This window comes from Peromyscus leucopus, chromosome 7 (assembly GCF_004664715.2).
Source record: "Peromyscus leucopus breed LL Stock chromosome 7, UCI_PerLeu_2.1, whole genome shotgun sequence".
Taxonomy (NCBI): Eukaryota; Metazoa; Chordata; class Mammalia; order Rodentia; family Cricetidae; genus Peromyscus; species Peromyscus leucopus.
Window position 1 is genome coordinate 32,422,116 of NC_051069.1, and position 15,932 is coordinate 32,438,047.

Below are 15,932 nucleotides of genomic sequence, written 5' to 3' on the forward strand. Positions count from 1 at the left end.
TCCGGAGCCCTTTGGGGTGTGTGACCCCTCCCACCCTCCTCCTTCTTCATCCTGTCCCCAGGAGGGAGACTTGGTAGAGTGTTCTAGCCAGGGACTTGATGACCAGAGAAGGAGACTGGCTTGGGCAGGGACACCCAGCATGGCTCAGTGATGCTTAGGGAAACGGGAAGGTGTTATCATCCCTCCACCGCTTCAGAGTCTCGGGTACAAACTCACGGATGCCTATTTGTAGCTCACACGTCACCGCCCGTGTTTGTGATGGCAGCAAGCTGCAGCACCTAGAGTGACCGGCCACAGAAATGTAGGACAGAGTTCTACAGGAAGTAGACATTTCGGAGCCTCCAGCTCCTGCCTCTTTCCTGGCTTCCTCATTTCAGCAGGCGTTAGATCCACAGTCAACAGTTTCTGTAATTCTCAGGCTAGAAACGTAGCTCGGTTTGTAGCATGCTTGCCCGGAACGCTTGAATCCCCAGGATTCAGTTCCCATAGCTGCATAAAACTGGGTGTGGTGGTACAACACCTGTAATCCTAGAGGTCATCCTCAGCTCCCCAGTGAGTTCAGGGACAGCCTGGGCTACTTCAGTCCTTGACTAAAACAAAACAAACAACAAAAAGCCCAACCAACCAACTGAAAAGCAAAGCAAACAAACAAAAACAGGCCAGGGGGGTGACTCTGAAGGGCAGAATTCAGTAACCCAGCAGTCACATAAGGAAAACAAAAGACTGAATTTGGGGTGTGTGTACCTGTAATCTTAGTGTTGGGGAGGCGGAGGCAGGAAGATCACTGGGAGTTTGCTATGTAGCTCATCTAGTCAGGAAGGTTCAATGAGAGACCTTGTCTCAAAAAAATAAGTTGGAATGGGGACGGAGAGATAGCTCAGCAACTGTGAGTACTAGTGTTCCAGAGGACCCAAATTCAGTTCCCAATACCCATGTGGGGGGGGCTCACAACTGCCTCCCCAGGTCCCCTTCTGGGCCCCCTAACAACTAGCACAGGGCGGGTACTACAAAGAAATCACACTCTTGCAGCCTCTCTCTGTTCTCGGTCATCTACCTTTGTGTTTGGTCTCTGCGGTCCAATGAGGGGAGAAAATAACTAAGCTTGGCACAAGAATCTTTATTTTAGCATTTATTGTTTTTATCTTACGCGTATGGGTGTTTTGCCTGCCTGTATGTCTTTGTACCATGTGTGTGCAGTGCCCAGAGAGGCCAGAAGAGGGTGTCAGATCCCCCGGAATAGGAGTTACAGATGGTGGAGAGCAGCCACCCTGTGAGTTCTGGAAACTGAACCCGGGTCCTCCGGAAGAGCAGCCCATGCTGTTCACTGCTGAGCCATCTCTCAAGAATTCTTAGAAACAGACACAAAATATAAAACAAGGAAACAACACAATGCAGGGCAAGTTAGGCCCGACTCTCCCGTCTCTCGGACTCGGGCTGAGTTTTTCTATCTACGTGTCGGGTGGAGAGCCGCAGAGAGTACTTGGGTCTGCGTTACTGTTTGTTTGTTGATTGGACTCTACCGCAAACCTGGAGCACCTGAGCATGCACCCCACTACTAAGTTACACCCCTGGCCTCCAGTTATGATGTTAGCGGTTTGATGGGCTCCCTGGGTTTTTAATTATAAATTCAATCATCAACGTTATTTACTATCCCTCCAACATATGCCTAGGACACATTGTCTCCAGTCCTCCTTACGCCTTGATGTTCCCAGGGATGCCCGAGGTGGGGCATTGAGGAGTACTTCTCTGAGCTCTGCAAAGGGAAGGCTTACTACCAGGCCAGAGGTCTTTTGAGCCCAAACTAAGCTGTGCTCAGGTAGGGTGGGGCAGGGGGGCGGGGAGTTGACTGTGTCCCGTCTAGGAATAGCAGCGCTACGGGGCCCTGCATCATCACGTGACCACCCAGAATTGAGCATAGAGATTTCTAGTATTAATTTTTTTTGTCCTTTAAAACAGTTTTTTTTTTTTAAACCAATTCAGCAGAGCCCTTGGCTTGCATGATCAGAGAGGGACAGGGAGGGAGAAAGGAGGTGATGAGGGACAGACAGAGCGGCCAGCAACTGAAAGAACATGGGAGAATCAGAGACAGAAGCCCACCCGCTAATTAGAAAAGCCAGGGAGACCACGTCTATGTATTATCAACTTCATTCTCGGAGAGAAACCACGTTTTCCTGGCTCTTTTCTTTGGAGGGTTCCAGAAGAAAATGGTTTATTTGTCCTGGTTTGGTGTTTTATTTTGTTTTCTTCTGAGATAAGAATTCACTCTGTAGCCCAGGCTTGCCCGGTCTCACGATATAGACCAGGCTAACCTCAAACTCGAGGTGATCCCCCATCTCAGCCTCCGCAGCGCTGAGATAACAGCCGTTCCCCACCACACACAGCAGGACCCTTTCTTTCTAATGTGGTTTGGTGGCTCGCCTTGACGGCAGCCGCTGGCTGGTTCACAGGCCCAGCCAGTGCTGGCCTCAGGCCCCGGGTCATGACTGGCTGCAAAGAGTGCCATCAGTGAGGGACCAGGAACCCTGGCCCACTAGAAGTACCCATGCCCCTGTCCTCCAGCATTTTCTTAGGGCTCCACATTTAACTTGTAGTTTAGGGACTGGTGGAGACCAAAGCCGAAAACTCAGAAGATGGGAACCAGTAGCCTGTCACTGTCGTCTCTGGGGCCTTAGGGAAGACTGTGAAAGACTCCTCTGCCTTTCTGGCTGTCTGGAAATAAATGAAATAGGATATAATTTTCTTTCCTATTGAGGTCTCTTGCTGGTAATAAAAAATATACAAAACAAATGTGTAAAGTTAAAAAAAAATGTCTAGGGTTATGATGCTTATATACACCAAGAAAGGAAGTGCCTCTTCCACACAGGATAAATCAGCCACATGGCCTAGCCTCATGTCTGCCCTGGGGGCCTTTTCTGAGCTCAGAGAAAGGACATGTGGCTTCCATCTGCTCTGTGGTGGAAGCTGGTTACCCTCCGGCACTCACCCTGGTGTCTAGGAGAAAGAGCTTCCTTTCAAGGTCTTTGTTACAATTGTAGGCATAAAGAAAGAGCCTTGAAGGCCTGGAGGAGGTTTTGCTCTTTCGGATGAGTCACACAGTAAGGGCCATCCTTCCTGAGGGGCTAAAAGCCGTTACCACTCTGGGGGAAGTCCTGAGTGGTTCCCAGCACCCACATGGCAGCTCACAACACAATGACTCCAGTTCCAGGGGATCTGAAGCCCTCTTCTGGCCTTCAAGGGCTCCTGCATGCATGGACATGGTATACACACACACACACACACACACACACACACCTGTGAGCCTGTATAGAAGACAAGTTTCTTTACACAATTCCTATCTGCCTAGTGCTCGCCACAGCAGATAAAGCAGGGACATGAATGTCTGTATGTCCAGCAATTGCCCAGAAGAACCTTCCCACTTTCTGATGAGTTCCTGAGACCCACTTCTGAGTCCTGACAGGAAGTGAAAGCATGACTAGGGTTTCTGGAAGGTTGTGGAGCACCAGGCACCTACCCATAAGACCCTAGCAAGAGAGGAAGTGCTTTCTGATCAGAAGTCAGGTCTGCCAAGAGCCTGTGACCCCCCGGGGCACACACACTTGCCGCTCACACTCACTTGACTGTTGCGTGTATAGAGTATGGGCTAGTGCCTGAGGTGCTCAGAAGGATGGTAGATGGGTCTCATGTGTCCTCTCCTTTTTGCAGACGTTGCAGGTGATCTACCCCTATTCCCCGCAGAATGATGATGAGCTGGAGTTGGTCCCTGGGGACTTCATCTTCATGTCTCCCATGGAACAGACCAGCACCAGTGAGGGCTGGATTTACGGCACCTCGCTGACCACCGGCTGCTCTGGGCTGCTTCCTGAGAACTACATCACCAAGGCTGATGAGTGTAGCACCTGGATCTTCCATGGGTAGGTAGACCCTCTCTCCTACCCCAGTCAGTGCCGCTGACTGTCTGGCTTCCTAGTGGGCAGCCAACCTGAGGCTGCTGTCCATCTCTGGCTGGAGGGTAGCGATATCTCGTGCCCAGCATGGACTGTTTCAGGGCTTCTGTCCACATCATCCTGCGCCATTATTCTGGGGACAGGGGGCTTCTCAGAGCAGCTAGACAGATTCCTGTTGGTGGTTGTTTTTGGTTTTGGGGGGGCCTACCACCCAGCTCCCAAATAAATTGCACACAGAGGCTTATTCTTAATTATAAATGCTTGACCTTAGCTTGGCTTATTGCTAGCCAGCTTTTCTTAAATTATCCCATCTAGCTTTTGCCTCTAGGCTTTTCCTGTTCTCTTACTTACGTAAATCTTACTCTTATTCCGTGGTTTGTTGTGTAGCTGGGTGGCTGGCCTCTGGAGTCCTCGTCCTCCTTTCTCTGGCTGCTACTTCTTCTTTTCCCAGATTCTTTTCTCCTTCTGTATATTCCCTCTGCCTGCCAACCCTGCATATCCTTTCTCCTGCCTTGCTATTGGCCATTCAGTTCTTCATTAGACAGTCAGGTGTTTCAGACAGGCACCATAACGCAGCTTCACAGAATTGAATAAATGCAACATAAACAAAAGTAACACACCTTAAAATAATATTCTACAACAGATCCCTTCTATGTTGGCCAGACCAATGACAGAAAGAGATTGTAAAGTCAGGAGCCTTAAATGTAATCCTTCATTTGCTAGGTGACCCTGAGCAAGTCCTCAGACCTGGCATGGAGGTGCCTAGGCAACAGAGACTGTGTCCAAGGTGACAGATAACTGTTGGAACTTAACAGGAACATGATGCCTTCCATTCTTTTTTAAGGTGACAGCCACCTGCCCCTCCTTACACTGCTGTCCTCAGACCACACTGGGGTCCAATGTCCAGAAGGAACCATGTTGTATGACCAGCTTTGTCCTGGATATAAATAGGACACAGAGCTCCTTTCTCCTTCCCAATCCAGGGAGCCCAAATCCAGTCACCAGGCTTCTCGTGCCTGCTCGGTTTTTCCTCCCTTTTGTTTCTTCTGTGTGGCGATGTTGTTGAGAGGCAGAGCCCTGAAAATCTGCCACATCCTAACCTCCTATTGTTCTTCCTGTCAGAAGGGACCAGAGCGGGGTGGCTTCTGCCTGCTGTTTTGCCTGGAGGAAAAGAACAAAGAAGGTCCCCTGTGCTGTGAGCCCCAGAAAAGCCACACACTCAAGATGGGAAAGAACACACTCTTCTTCCTTTGCCTGTGTGACACCCCTCCCCAGCCCACAGGCATCCAGATGCCTCATGCCCTCCAACATCCGGGTTTTTTTGTTGTTTTTTTTTTAATGTTTCTAAAGCTGGAAATATAGAAGTTGAGACTCTGCAGACACCATTTTATCCCATAAAAATAAATAAGGGCTGGGAGAGACCACACTGGCAAAGTCACGCTTATGATCCCAGTGCTGAGAAAAAGATGGGGGTCCAGGGTGTTGGGGAATGTTCAGCCAGCCTAACCCACTCGGCGAGTCACAGGCAGTGAGAAACACTTCCAAAAGAGGAAGGAGGTGGTGAGAGGCTAGCCACATGGCTGAATGCCACAGAGCCTAATGTCCCAAGTTCAAACCTCAGGGCACACATGGTAGAAGGAGTTGTCCTATGACCTATACACACAGATAGATAGATAGATAGATAGATAGATAGATAGATAGATAGATAGATAGATAAATACTGAAATGTTTTGGAGGTGTGTTAATGGGGGCTGGGGAGATGGCCCAGCAGTTAAGTATAGACACATTTCTAAACCGTCTTATTAAATAAGAAACACAGAGCCAAATACAGAGGTAACAGCCAAAGAAATCAGTGAGTAGCCACAACTAGCCTTAGCTTACCACCAGCAGTAGCTTCCACAGAGAGAGCTTCTTCCTGTCTCACCTGTGCTTTTATTGCCTTCCTGTTCTGCCTTCTCATTGGCTCTAAGCCCAGCCACCTGACTTCCTCGTCACTGTCTGTCTGTACAGACCTCCAGGTCTCTATGGTTGGTACTGGGATTAAAGGCTTGTGTCACCATGCCTGGCTGTGTCCTTGACCACACAGAGACTCTGCCTGCCGTGTGATTGGATTAAGGGCATGTGCTACCACCGCCTGACTTCTGTTCCTGGCTCGCTATGTGACCTCTGATCTCCAGTCAAACTTACTGAGGGCCCACACACATATACACACAAGCAAAAATAAAATAAATACATTTTTAAAAAGATGGACAGTGCCTAAAGAGTTCAGGGCTGTCCTCTGTGCTTCCCCACCACAACACACACACACACACACACACACACACACACACACACACACACACACAAAATCCAGTCATGTATCACACTTGTAATAGCATTTGGGTCCAGGATGGACCTTGTACACAGTGATGGTCCCTTAATTGCGTCATGCAGCATGCTAGCAGCTTAGTTTAAGCTCCCTCTGATGCCATTTAGACAAATCGCCCAGTGACACACTTCCCAAAACATCTCTCTAATAAGTGGCTTGCGCATATACTGAAAACTAAAGAGAATTTGCTTGACGAAGCACAGCTCGTGGGTCTCCTTTTTAAGCAATGGGACTACATGTAGGGGAAGAGCACACATGTGAAGTCCTGCTAACCCATGTAAGACCTAACATGTAGACCTCCTTCCTGGCCTAGAATTCAGCCTCCACCATGGGGAAAACTGACTGGCCTCACTCAGAGTACCATGGAAGGTCTGTGTGTCATCTTTTATTGTGAAGATAATTGTTGAGGCTATTTCCTGGGAACTTTGAAATTAAACTATCAGGTCCACAGTTGACTCTGCTAAGAGTGTCAAAATACGAGGGTTAGGCATTGAGACTTTGTGATTAAGAATTTGAGTTTTAGTCGTGTTATAGCCAAATCCTGACTCCTTCACATACCAGCTGTGTAACCTTGCCCAATCTGACTGACTTCTCTGGGCCACCAAAGAAGAGATAATCACTGCTCCTACAGTAGAAGTTGTGGTGACTACAGTAAAGGTCAGCTTCACAAGATCTATGGGGACTGTACAGCGGTTCTGGCTGCGGATTACCCGCTAGGGTTTTGATTCTTTTTTGTCTGTTTACCAGACCTCATTAAATTAAATGTCTTTTCCATACAAATGGCCTGACAGGTGAGCTGCATGTTATTGCTTACCCCCAGAGATAGAATTGACTCACAGAGGCATAGCATAGCTCAGTTCCACTGTAAGGTGGGCCTTCTCACGTGAGCCTAACCAAAGATGGACAGTCGTGGGGAGACACATGAGCCGCCTGGCTTGACCCTGACTGGCTTCATGAAAAGCTGTAGAGAGGGTTCATGCAGTGTACAGGGACTTGGGATGTCGGTGGCATTCATACCTCTCCCCACCCAGTGCTCCTCAGCCTTCTGGATAGCTAAGGAAATGTTTTCTCGATGCCCTTTTTGGTGGTCATCTGTTCCTGAGTGTCCCTAAGTACCTTCTGGGTAATGCCGGCTCATTGTCCTCTACAGTGGGGTGAGCTGATGGCCCTCAAACAGACCTAGCATGTTCTAGGCAGGAGCTGGAATCTTCCTGCTCCCTGAGAAGGGGCTCTGGGTGTCAGACCTGCTTCCTGTCCACCCTGGTCTCGCACTGTCCCCGAGCTGTCTCAGAGGGAGCCAGGTCCTTTGATTGTAGCAACACAGAAGATAGGAAGGGGATGCCATTCTCCTCACCAAGGGAACAGGAGGGAGAGAAAAGGCCCTGTCATTTTCTTTCCAGCTGTGATCAAGTAAAAACGTTGCAGACATGGGCAAGGGAGGTATCAGCATGATTCCAGACAGCTAGACATTGGAGGCCTGAAGCTTTGATGAACCAGACAGGAAAACTGAAGTTTCTTCAATTGTGTGCCATTGGGGAGGCTCTCTGCTTAAAATAAAGGGGAACAGCTGGTCTTTTAGAGTGTGTGAATGCCTCAGATTTCCTTGAGCTATAGTTACTTAAATTTGCCCATAACAGGTTTAATTTGACTACACATCATGCTAAACAGACACAGCTGTATTGAACTACAGGCCCCTGGTTCTGCCTGTTAGGCTCTGTACAATGGTCTGTGAGGAGCAGGACGAAGCTTGCACAGTACTGCAACTCTCTCAGGTTCTGACACCTTTTCCTGAACGTACAGTCAGGCTGAGGACATAGCTCAGTTGGTACAGTGCTTGCCTAGCATGCCTGAAGCCCTGGGTTTGTTACCACCACGCCCAACGTCAAAGTTCTTGATGTACACGCATGACAACGTCCTTATGAAACTCATACTCTGTAGCACGAATCTTCAAAGGTCTTATCAATAAAAACAAACCCGGAGCCAGGTAGTGGAGTGAATGCTGGAAGATCAGAGAGAAGCAGAACAAGCCACAGCTTCCTCACCTCGCCATTTCCTCAGCTGATCCTGTTTCCTCAGACTGGATGCCTGCTGAACTGTGCTGCTCAAAAGCCTAAAAGCTTAACCAGGCTCTAGTTCCTCGTTCTCACACCTTCAATACCTTTCTGCTTCCTGCCATCACTTCCTGGGATTAAAGGCTCTTGTTACCATGCCTGGCTGTTTCCAGTGTGGCCTTGAACTCACAGAGATCCGGGTGGATCTCTGCCTCTGGAATGCTAGGATGAAAGGCGTGTGCGCAACCATTTTCTGGCCTCTATATCCAGTGGCTGTTCTGTTCTCTGACCCCAGATAAGTTTATTAGGGTGTACAATATATTGGGAAACACAATATCACCACAATACTCTGTACAATGAATATATGTCAAAAAATACAGGTAGGCAATTTTTAAAAACCCAAAAAACAGTTAGCTTACTGATTTTAGAAAATGTGAAGAAAAATAAAAAATAAAATCCTATGACGCGTACTATGTTAAAGACAAATACCGCAGAGTGGGTGCTTGCACACCTGCACAGAGCATAGTGTCCACAGGCACAAACCCAGACTTGATTGAATAAACTAGGCCTTCTCAAGAGCAAGAAATTAAAAATTCAAATATTCCTTTTGAAACTGCCCAGTGGCCCAGGAGATGTTGGTTGGATCTGCCCAGTGGCCCAGGAGATGTTGGTTGGATCTGCCCAGTGGCCATATTTAAATATCAGCCCTCAATTATATAAAGCTTTGGAAAGCTGTAGTGTGTGTAGTAATTTCGGTGTGGCGTGTTTGGACAGTTTTGTTCTCGGCCAGATCACCTCTGGGCTTCCATAGTTACAGTGGCAGGGCCAGAAATAAGAGTTCTTGGCTCACAGCTCCAAACATCTGGCAGGAGTCAGAGCCTCTGAAATAACCCCGTTTTTAATCATCTTCTTGGAGTTGCTATGGAGGCGTGCACAGTGCTGGAGACTGGAGAAGGCAGGGTGAGGGAGGAAAAGGGATAAGGCTCTGTTCCTGAGAGTCTGAGAGCCACGGGCAAGTGGTGCTGGGAAGACATCTCCGCTCACATTCCTCAGATGGAAATTACCATGGAAAAGATTAAAGGCAGCCGGAACTGTTTGTTTCGCTGCAGAGACAGAAAGGGCTGGAACACTGGTACATAATTGATACCTCATTATTCTTTAACATGTCTTTGCTGCCAACCCTGCCTGTAGCATCCTAATAAGCCTAGGGTCACAGGACCCCATCCCTGCCCAAAGGGATGCGTGCATCTGTTCTCAGCTCTGAGAACTGTCCGCCCTTGTTTATTAACTGTGAGACTTAAGTAAAAAACAAGATGTTCTTGCCTGGGGATGGGGCACTCCCTGCTCAGGTTCCCAAGCACTGTATGACTAGACAGTCCTTTGTGCTCATTCCCATACTCCTGTTGAGCCACAGCATGAACAGCTGATGACTTCTGGCCAAAGCAGTTAACCCTTCCCTCTCCTTCCTCTTCAGTTCATACTCCATCTTAAATACGGTGTCATCCAGCTCGCTCACATTTGGTGATGGAGTATTGGAGAGGCGGCAGTATGAGGACCAAGGACTTGGGGAGACAGCGCCTCTCACTATCATCTGTCAGCCCATGCAGGTAAGGCTGATCATGAGGGTCATGTCTCGTCCTCGAATCTAATTAGGATGCTTTAAGGACCATCCTCAGGATTGACCTTGCTCCTTTCAAAGGGTCCCTATCCTTATGGGGAGACAGTACACAAGATCGTAAAAGACACACAGCAATCCAAAAGTAGGAAGAGATGGGTGAGTGGTGCTGACTATGGATATCACCATGTGGATTTGAGCTTGGAAGCAAGACCATCCCAAGGAAGGAAGAGGAGGCTTTCTCCTCAAAATAGGAAGAACACCCATATTTGTACCAGTAGAATGAGGTTCTTAGCATAGTCCTTGGACTTGAGAATTCAGTGTACTGTTAACACTTTGGGGACAGGCTGGAGAAAGAAGGAGGAGTTATCAAGCAGAACAGAGGCAAGTTGAAAGTTCAACATGTTAAGGATGAGAAAGGAGGAGATGCACTTTTGTCTAGAGCCAGGGGTTTGAATGAAGCAACATCTGGAGAGCAGGCGGCAAAGTCCATGGCACCAATGCACACATTAGCCCTGGTAGTGCAAAAAGAAGCCAGTGGAAGAGTGGTGGCCAGCAAGGACCTAGCAGCCCAAGGCAACTGGGAACCTCTTGTGCATCAGGAGGAAGGCTGTGGAAACATCTGTGCAGCTCCACTAGCAGCTGTGGAAGCCAGTAGTTGACTCAGTATGCCTATGTCCCCATTGAGAAGTTGCAGCTTTCTCCCCCCCCCAGCTCATTCTAGAAATACCAACATATGCAGTCAGATAACAGAGTGCACATGATGATTAGAATGTGCAGAATGTGGCTGGAGCCATAACTCAGCAGTTAAGACTGCTCTTTCAAAAAACCCAGGTTCAACTCCCAGCACACACGACAGCTTTTAACTGTCTGTAATTCCGATCCTCATGTGTTCTTCTGGCCTCTGTGGATACTGCACACACGTGGTACACATATGAAGGCAAATTTCCCATACACATAATAAAATTTTAGAAAAAAAGGCAAAGCAGGGCACTGGATATGCAGTAGGCATGAGGCAGACATGTGTGACAATAGAATTTCTCCGTCCTTGAAGGAACTGATGACATGTCTTTGGAGTAGATAGCTGCCCTTCTCGATGAGATCATCTCTACATGATGGCAGGTTTGACCTGTGAACTGTACCTTGAGTTACCCTCCTGTTACAGTAGAGGGCAGCAAAGAGCAGAGCACGTTCACACTCCTTCATTCTTCAAAGCACCTGCAGGTAGCTCATGGGCACCTAAGAGTAATTTGTGAGGTCTGTAGGAGTTTATTATCCTCACTTTACAAGCAGGCCAAATAAATCCAAAGCAGTCAGGGAGATTGTCCAAGTCATACATTGGCAGAATTTGTCCTAGAGCTCCGCTCACTTGGCGTCAGGGTAGGTCTGTGGTGCTGTGTCTATGCTTACTCTTGGCGTTTCTTCCTCTGCAGCCCCTGAGAGTCAACAGCCAGCCTGGGCCCCAGAAGCGATGCCTCTTTGTATGTCGGCACGGGGAGAGGATGGACGTCGTATTCGGGAAGTACTGGCTCTCCCAGTGCTTTGATGCCAAAGGTGAGTGTCTGCAGTTTCTCCATCTAGCCAGTTGGAATCTCTGTGCTTTCGGTTACCCACAGTTAACCACGGCCTGAAACTAGTAAGTGGAAAAGTCTCAAACAAGCTGTCTTAGGGTTTCTATTGCTGTGATGAAACATCATGACCAAAAAGCAAGTTGGGGAGGAAAGGGTTTATTTGGCTTACACTGCCACACTGTAGTCCACCATCTGAAGGAAGCCAGGACAGGAACTCAAACAGGGCAGGAACCCGGAGGCAAGAACTGATGCAGAGGCCACGGAGGAGTGCTGCTTACTGGCTTGCTCCCCATGGCTTGCTCAGTCTGCTTTCTTATAGAACCCAGAACCACCAGCCCAGGGGTGGCACCACCCACAATGATCTGGACCCTCCGCCATCAATCACTAATTAAGAAAATGCTCTACAGGCTTGTCTACAGCCCAATCATAGGGAGGCACTTTCTCAGTTGGGGTTTCCTCCTCTCAGATGACTCAAGGTGATGTAAGATTAGCCAGCGCACAAGCAGTTCATACATACGTTTTATGTTATGGTCCCTCCATTCTGAGTAATGTGACAGAATCCATCTGTGTCCCATCTAGGATCCTCCCTTGGTTCAGTGTGTCCACAGTACATAGCACCCACCTATTTCTTGCCTAATATCATCTTGGTTATCAACTCTACTGTCAGAGTATCATTTACCTCTCTTCACTTGATGACATAGACACAGTATCCTTTCATACGAAGTCCACATACACTGCAGTAAGATATTTTGTGTGAGACATCTCTGTAAGTTGCATTACAGTGTATCATTTTATTTTTTTCCCCTTTACTGTGGCTGACTTATAAGTTAAATGTTAACGTAGGTGTGCTTTTGTGGGAAAAACAAAACCATAGTCTGTTCAGAATGTCTATGGTTTTAGGCATCAAGTGGGGCTCTTGGAATGTATCACCTGTCTCTAAGGGGTGGTGGTTGATGGTCTGCCCAGCACTGAATACTCATAACGGCCTCTAGGGGGCACAGTCAAGCTACTTTTCTATGCAGGTAGTCACCATATACATGCAGTTACAAAATTCTTGGCATCTCTAAGTCCTTCTGGGTTGTTCCAGCTTGTTGGGGAGAGATAAGCATTCTTGTCCCCATTCTATAGACTGGGGTATCAGGGAGCAAAGAGTGGCTGTGTCTTGCCCGTGTTCAGACAACAAAATCAGTTTAGAGACATGCTGATTCTGGGACCAGAGTTCCTGCCATGACATCACGATGGGCCATCTGTTTCCATTCTTATTTGAGTGGCATCTTAAGAATGGGAGCCTTGCCTGTCTCTGGTTGTTATATTCACTGAGAAATCACCTCATCACTGTCATTGGCAGAAGGGAGAGTGGATTCTAAGTCAATCTGCTGAAGAAAAAGTGTCAGATTTGATGTTTTCCCATTGGCTTCAGGTGGTTCAATTCAGTGTCTTTGACCAAGAAGGAGGAGGGAGGGGTCAGGATCATTGAGGAAAATCTCAAGTAAACAAGAAGTCTAAGCAGCTTTTATTTGCTCTTCGTCTCCCACCAGGCCGCTACATACGCACCAACCTGAACATGCCTCATAGCTTACCTCAGCGGAGCGGCGGGTTCCGAGACTACGAGAAGGATGCTCCCATCACTGTGTTTGGGTGTATGCAGGCCAGGCTAGTGGGTAAGCGACTGCACAACTTCTCACGGCTCCGTCAACAGACCCGTACCGTGGGTGTGCAAACACACTTCTTGAGGTTTTCCTTTTTTTTTTTTTAATTTCTTTAGTTGGATTTTTTGAGACAGGGTCTTACCCACCAGGGTGGGCTAGAACCTCCTATTTTGCTGCCTCAGCCTTCTTTGGGCTGGGACTACAGTTAGGCCCCTGCTGGTTACGGATGTGGTTGCTATGGAGGAATGAGAGAAGGCAAGACGGGTGTGGTATACTTACGCTACCGGTCTAGTAGATTCGTCAGCGGAGAGCTCAAGACAGCAGCCTCTGCCAGCATGGTGTAAGAAGAGGTGAGGGTGAGGAAGAGGTGCAGGGGCGTTGCTGAATTGGCACAGGCCCAGTGATCTTTTGAAGCTGTTCAGTTCTTTGAAAGTGTTTTCTCTACTGGCTGTGCAGAAACTATGCTCTGTGCTACTCAGTCATTTAATATATGTTTATTGATCATTTACTTTGGGCAAGTTCCTAGACTAGGTCACTGGGACCCGACTGTGAATGGAAACACATGTATGTGTTGTGGATGACTATCAGACTATACAGCTAACTGAATAATAAACTGCACAGAGTATGAGGAGAATATAAAAAAGAAAGAAAAAGGATGGAAGGAAGCAATGAAGGAGGGAGGGAGGGAAGGAGAGAGAAGAAAGGATGATTAAGAAGCAAGGTGAGCTGGGGCTCACATGGGAGTCATCTGTAAAGGAGGAACAGAAGGTAGAGAGGTGGAAAAGACAATATGAACAAAATCACAGAAGTTAGACATAGCATCGAGAGATCCCCACAAGTGAGCGGTTCGGTGAATAAAGGCACTTACAACCAAAGCCTGGAGACCCGAGTTCAATCCCCAGAACCTACATAAAGGTGGGAGGAGGGAGCTAATTCCATAAAGTTGATTTCTGACCCTCTCTCTCTCTCTCTCTCTCTCTCTCTCTCACACACACACACACACACACACACACACACACACACACACACTACCACCACCACCACCACTAATAATAAATACTTAAAAAAAATAAGTAGCATTAAGAGTACAGGGTACAGGAGAAACTGGGTGGTTGGTGGCGCATGCCTTTAATCCCAGCACCTGGGAGACAGAGGCAGGTGGATCTGTGAGTTTGAGGCCAGCCTGGGCTACAGAGTGAGTTCCAGGACAGCTAGGGCTGTTACACAGCGAAACCCTGTCTTGAAAAATACATATAATAATAAGGAGTACATATAAATAATTATGTATATAATAATAAAGAGTACAAGGGGTGCTGGGAGCCCTTCTCATTTCTAAAGCACAAGTTGAGTCAGGTCAAGAGAAGGGTCTGGCAAGGGAACCAAGTCCATGGAAGATATTGGCACCACATGGAGACATTTAGAGTTCACCTCATAGAGAAAAGAAGGTACCCACATGAGGAAGCATTAAAGTGTTAGATGGGTTTCTGGTGTTCCAGAGTCTGCCCAGCTGAGATTCGGGTTAGCACACTGGAATTAGAACCAAGTCTGACCACCCTCTCCCTGTTATCACAGAGTGGGTTTGGGCTTCTTCCTAGTAGAGGTCAGAGCGTTACCCTGTTTGTAGGCCTCCCCAAGAGGGCATTTTATTGCATGCTGGTACCAGAGAGAAAGAAAGAGGCACGAAGAGGCCTCTTTCCTGGAAGCAGTGATGAGGGATCCGCCTGACACCCTGGCTCTCTGTGAGCTCCTGCTGGGAAAGGGAGGTGTGTGGGTCCACTTGGTACGGTTCCGTCGAGGGTCAGGATGACGTCCAGGAGACGCTATCATGCTAACTCTCTGTTGATTTGCTCGGCAGGTGAAGCCTTGTTAGAAAGTAACACCGTCATTGATCACGTTTATTGCTCTCCATCCCTACGCTGCGTTCAGACTGCACATAATATACTGAAAGGTAAGACTCGGCTTGGCAGCGGTCATGGCGTTCATCCTGCTGTTTCCTGGCACTTGCTGCAGAGTTAAGGGGCTTCAAAAACTGGAAGTTCATTTTGGGTTTTCGGGGGGCTTTTTGTTTTGTTTTGTTTTGTTTGTTTGTTTGTTTTTGAGACAAGGTTTCAAGGTGACATGTAGCCCAGGTTACCCTCGAACCCGCAGCAGTCCTCCTGCTTCAGCCTCCTAAGTGCTGGGATGATGGGCTTGAGCCTCCATGGCTTCCACAAACCTGGAAATTTTATTGAGGATTCTTTCACAATGTGACCAACCTTGCACAAAAGTCATGCCCCTAGTAATTTAATCCAGAGCGTGGGGGCAGCGGGGGGGGGGGGGGTGATACTAATAATTTCCTCTAAGAATTTTAAGATGTCTTGGATGCATTGTAGCTGTACAAATTATTCACACCTTTTACAGACATGATTCTTTCTCTTCGCATTTAATCAGTTGGATCTCTTGTGTATACAGCGGCAGCTGAGCTGGTAGGGGTTCCACATCATCGACATCTTGCTTTCTTCAGTTAATCGAGAAAACTTATTTATTCACTTACTTTGTGAGACATGGTCTCCTTGGGTAGCCTGGGCTGGCCTGGAACTTTGTTGGCCAGATTGGCCTCAAACTCACAGAGATCCACCTGTCTCTACCTCCCAAGTGCTGGGATTAAGGGTGCCAACCTCTGTGCCCCACAGACTGGGAAGGATTTAAAAGCTCCATCGCTGTGGAAACACTCAGCTCTCACCCTAAAATCCAT

At 47.8% G+C, this 15,932-nt stretch overlaps 1 protein-coding gene across 2 annotated transcripts in view; it reads left to right on the forward strand.

Annotated features, from left to right (window-relative positions):
• Positions 1–15,932, forward strand: part of Ubash3b (ubiquitin associated and SH3 domain containing B) — a 150,103-nt gene that overhangs the window by 119,402 nt on the left and 14,769 nt on the right. For both annotated transcript variants that reach the window (XM_028866302.2, XM_028866303.2), the window contains 5 exons: positions 3,703–3,911; positions 9,838–9,970; positions 11,412–11,532; positions 13,088–13,210; positions 15,054–15,146. In XM_028866302.2, coding sequence (XP_028722135.1) covers positions 3,703–3,911; positions 9,838–9,970; positions 11,412–11,532; positions 13,088–13,210; positions 15,054–15,146 — 679 coding nt within the window. The remainder of the gene's footprint in view (positions 1–3,702; positions 3,912–9,837; positions 9,971–11,411; positions 11,533–13,087; positions 13,211–15,053; positions 15,147–15,932) is intronic.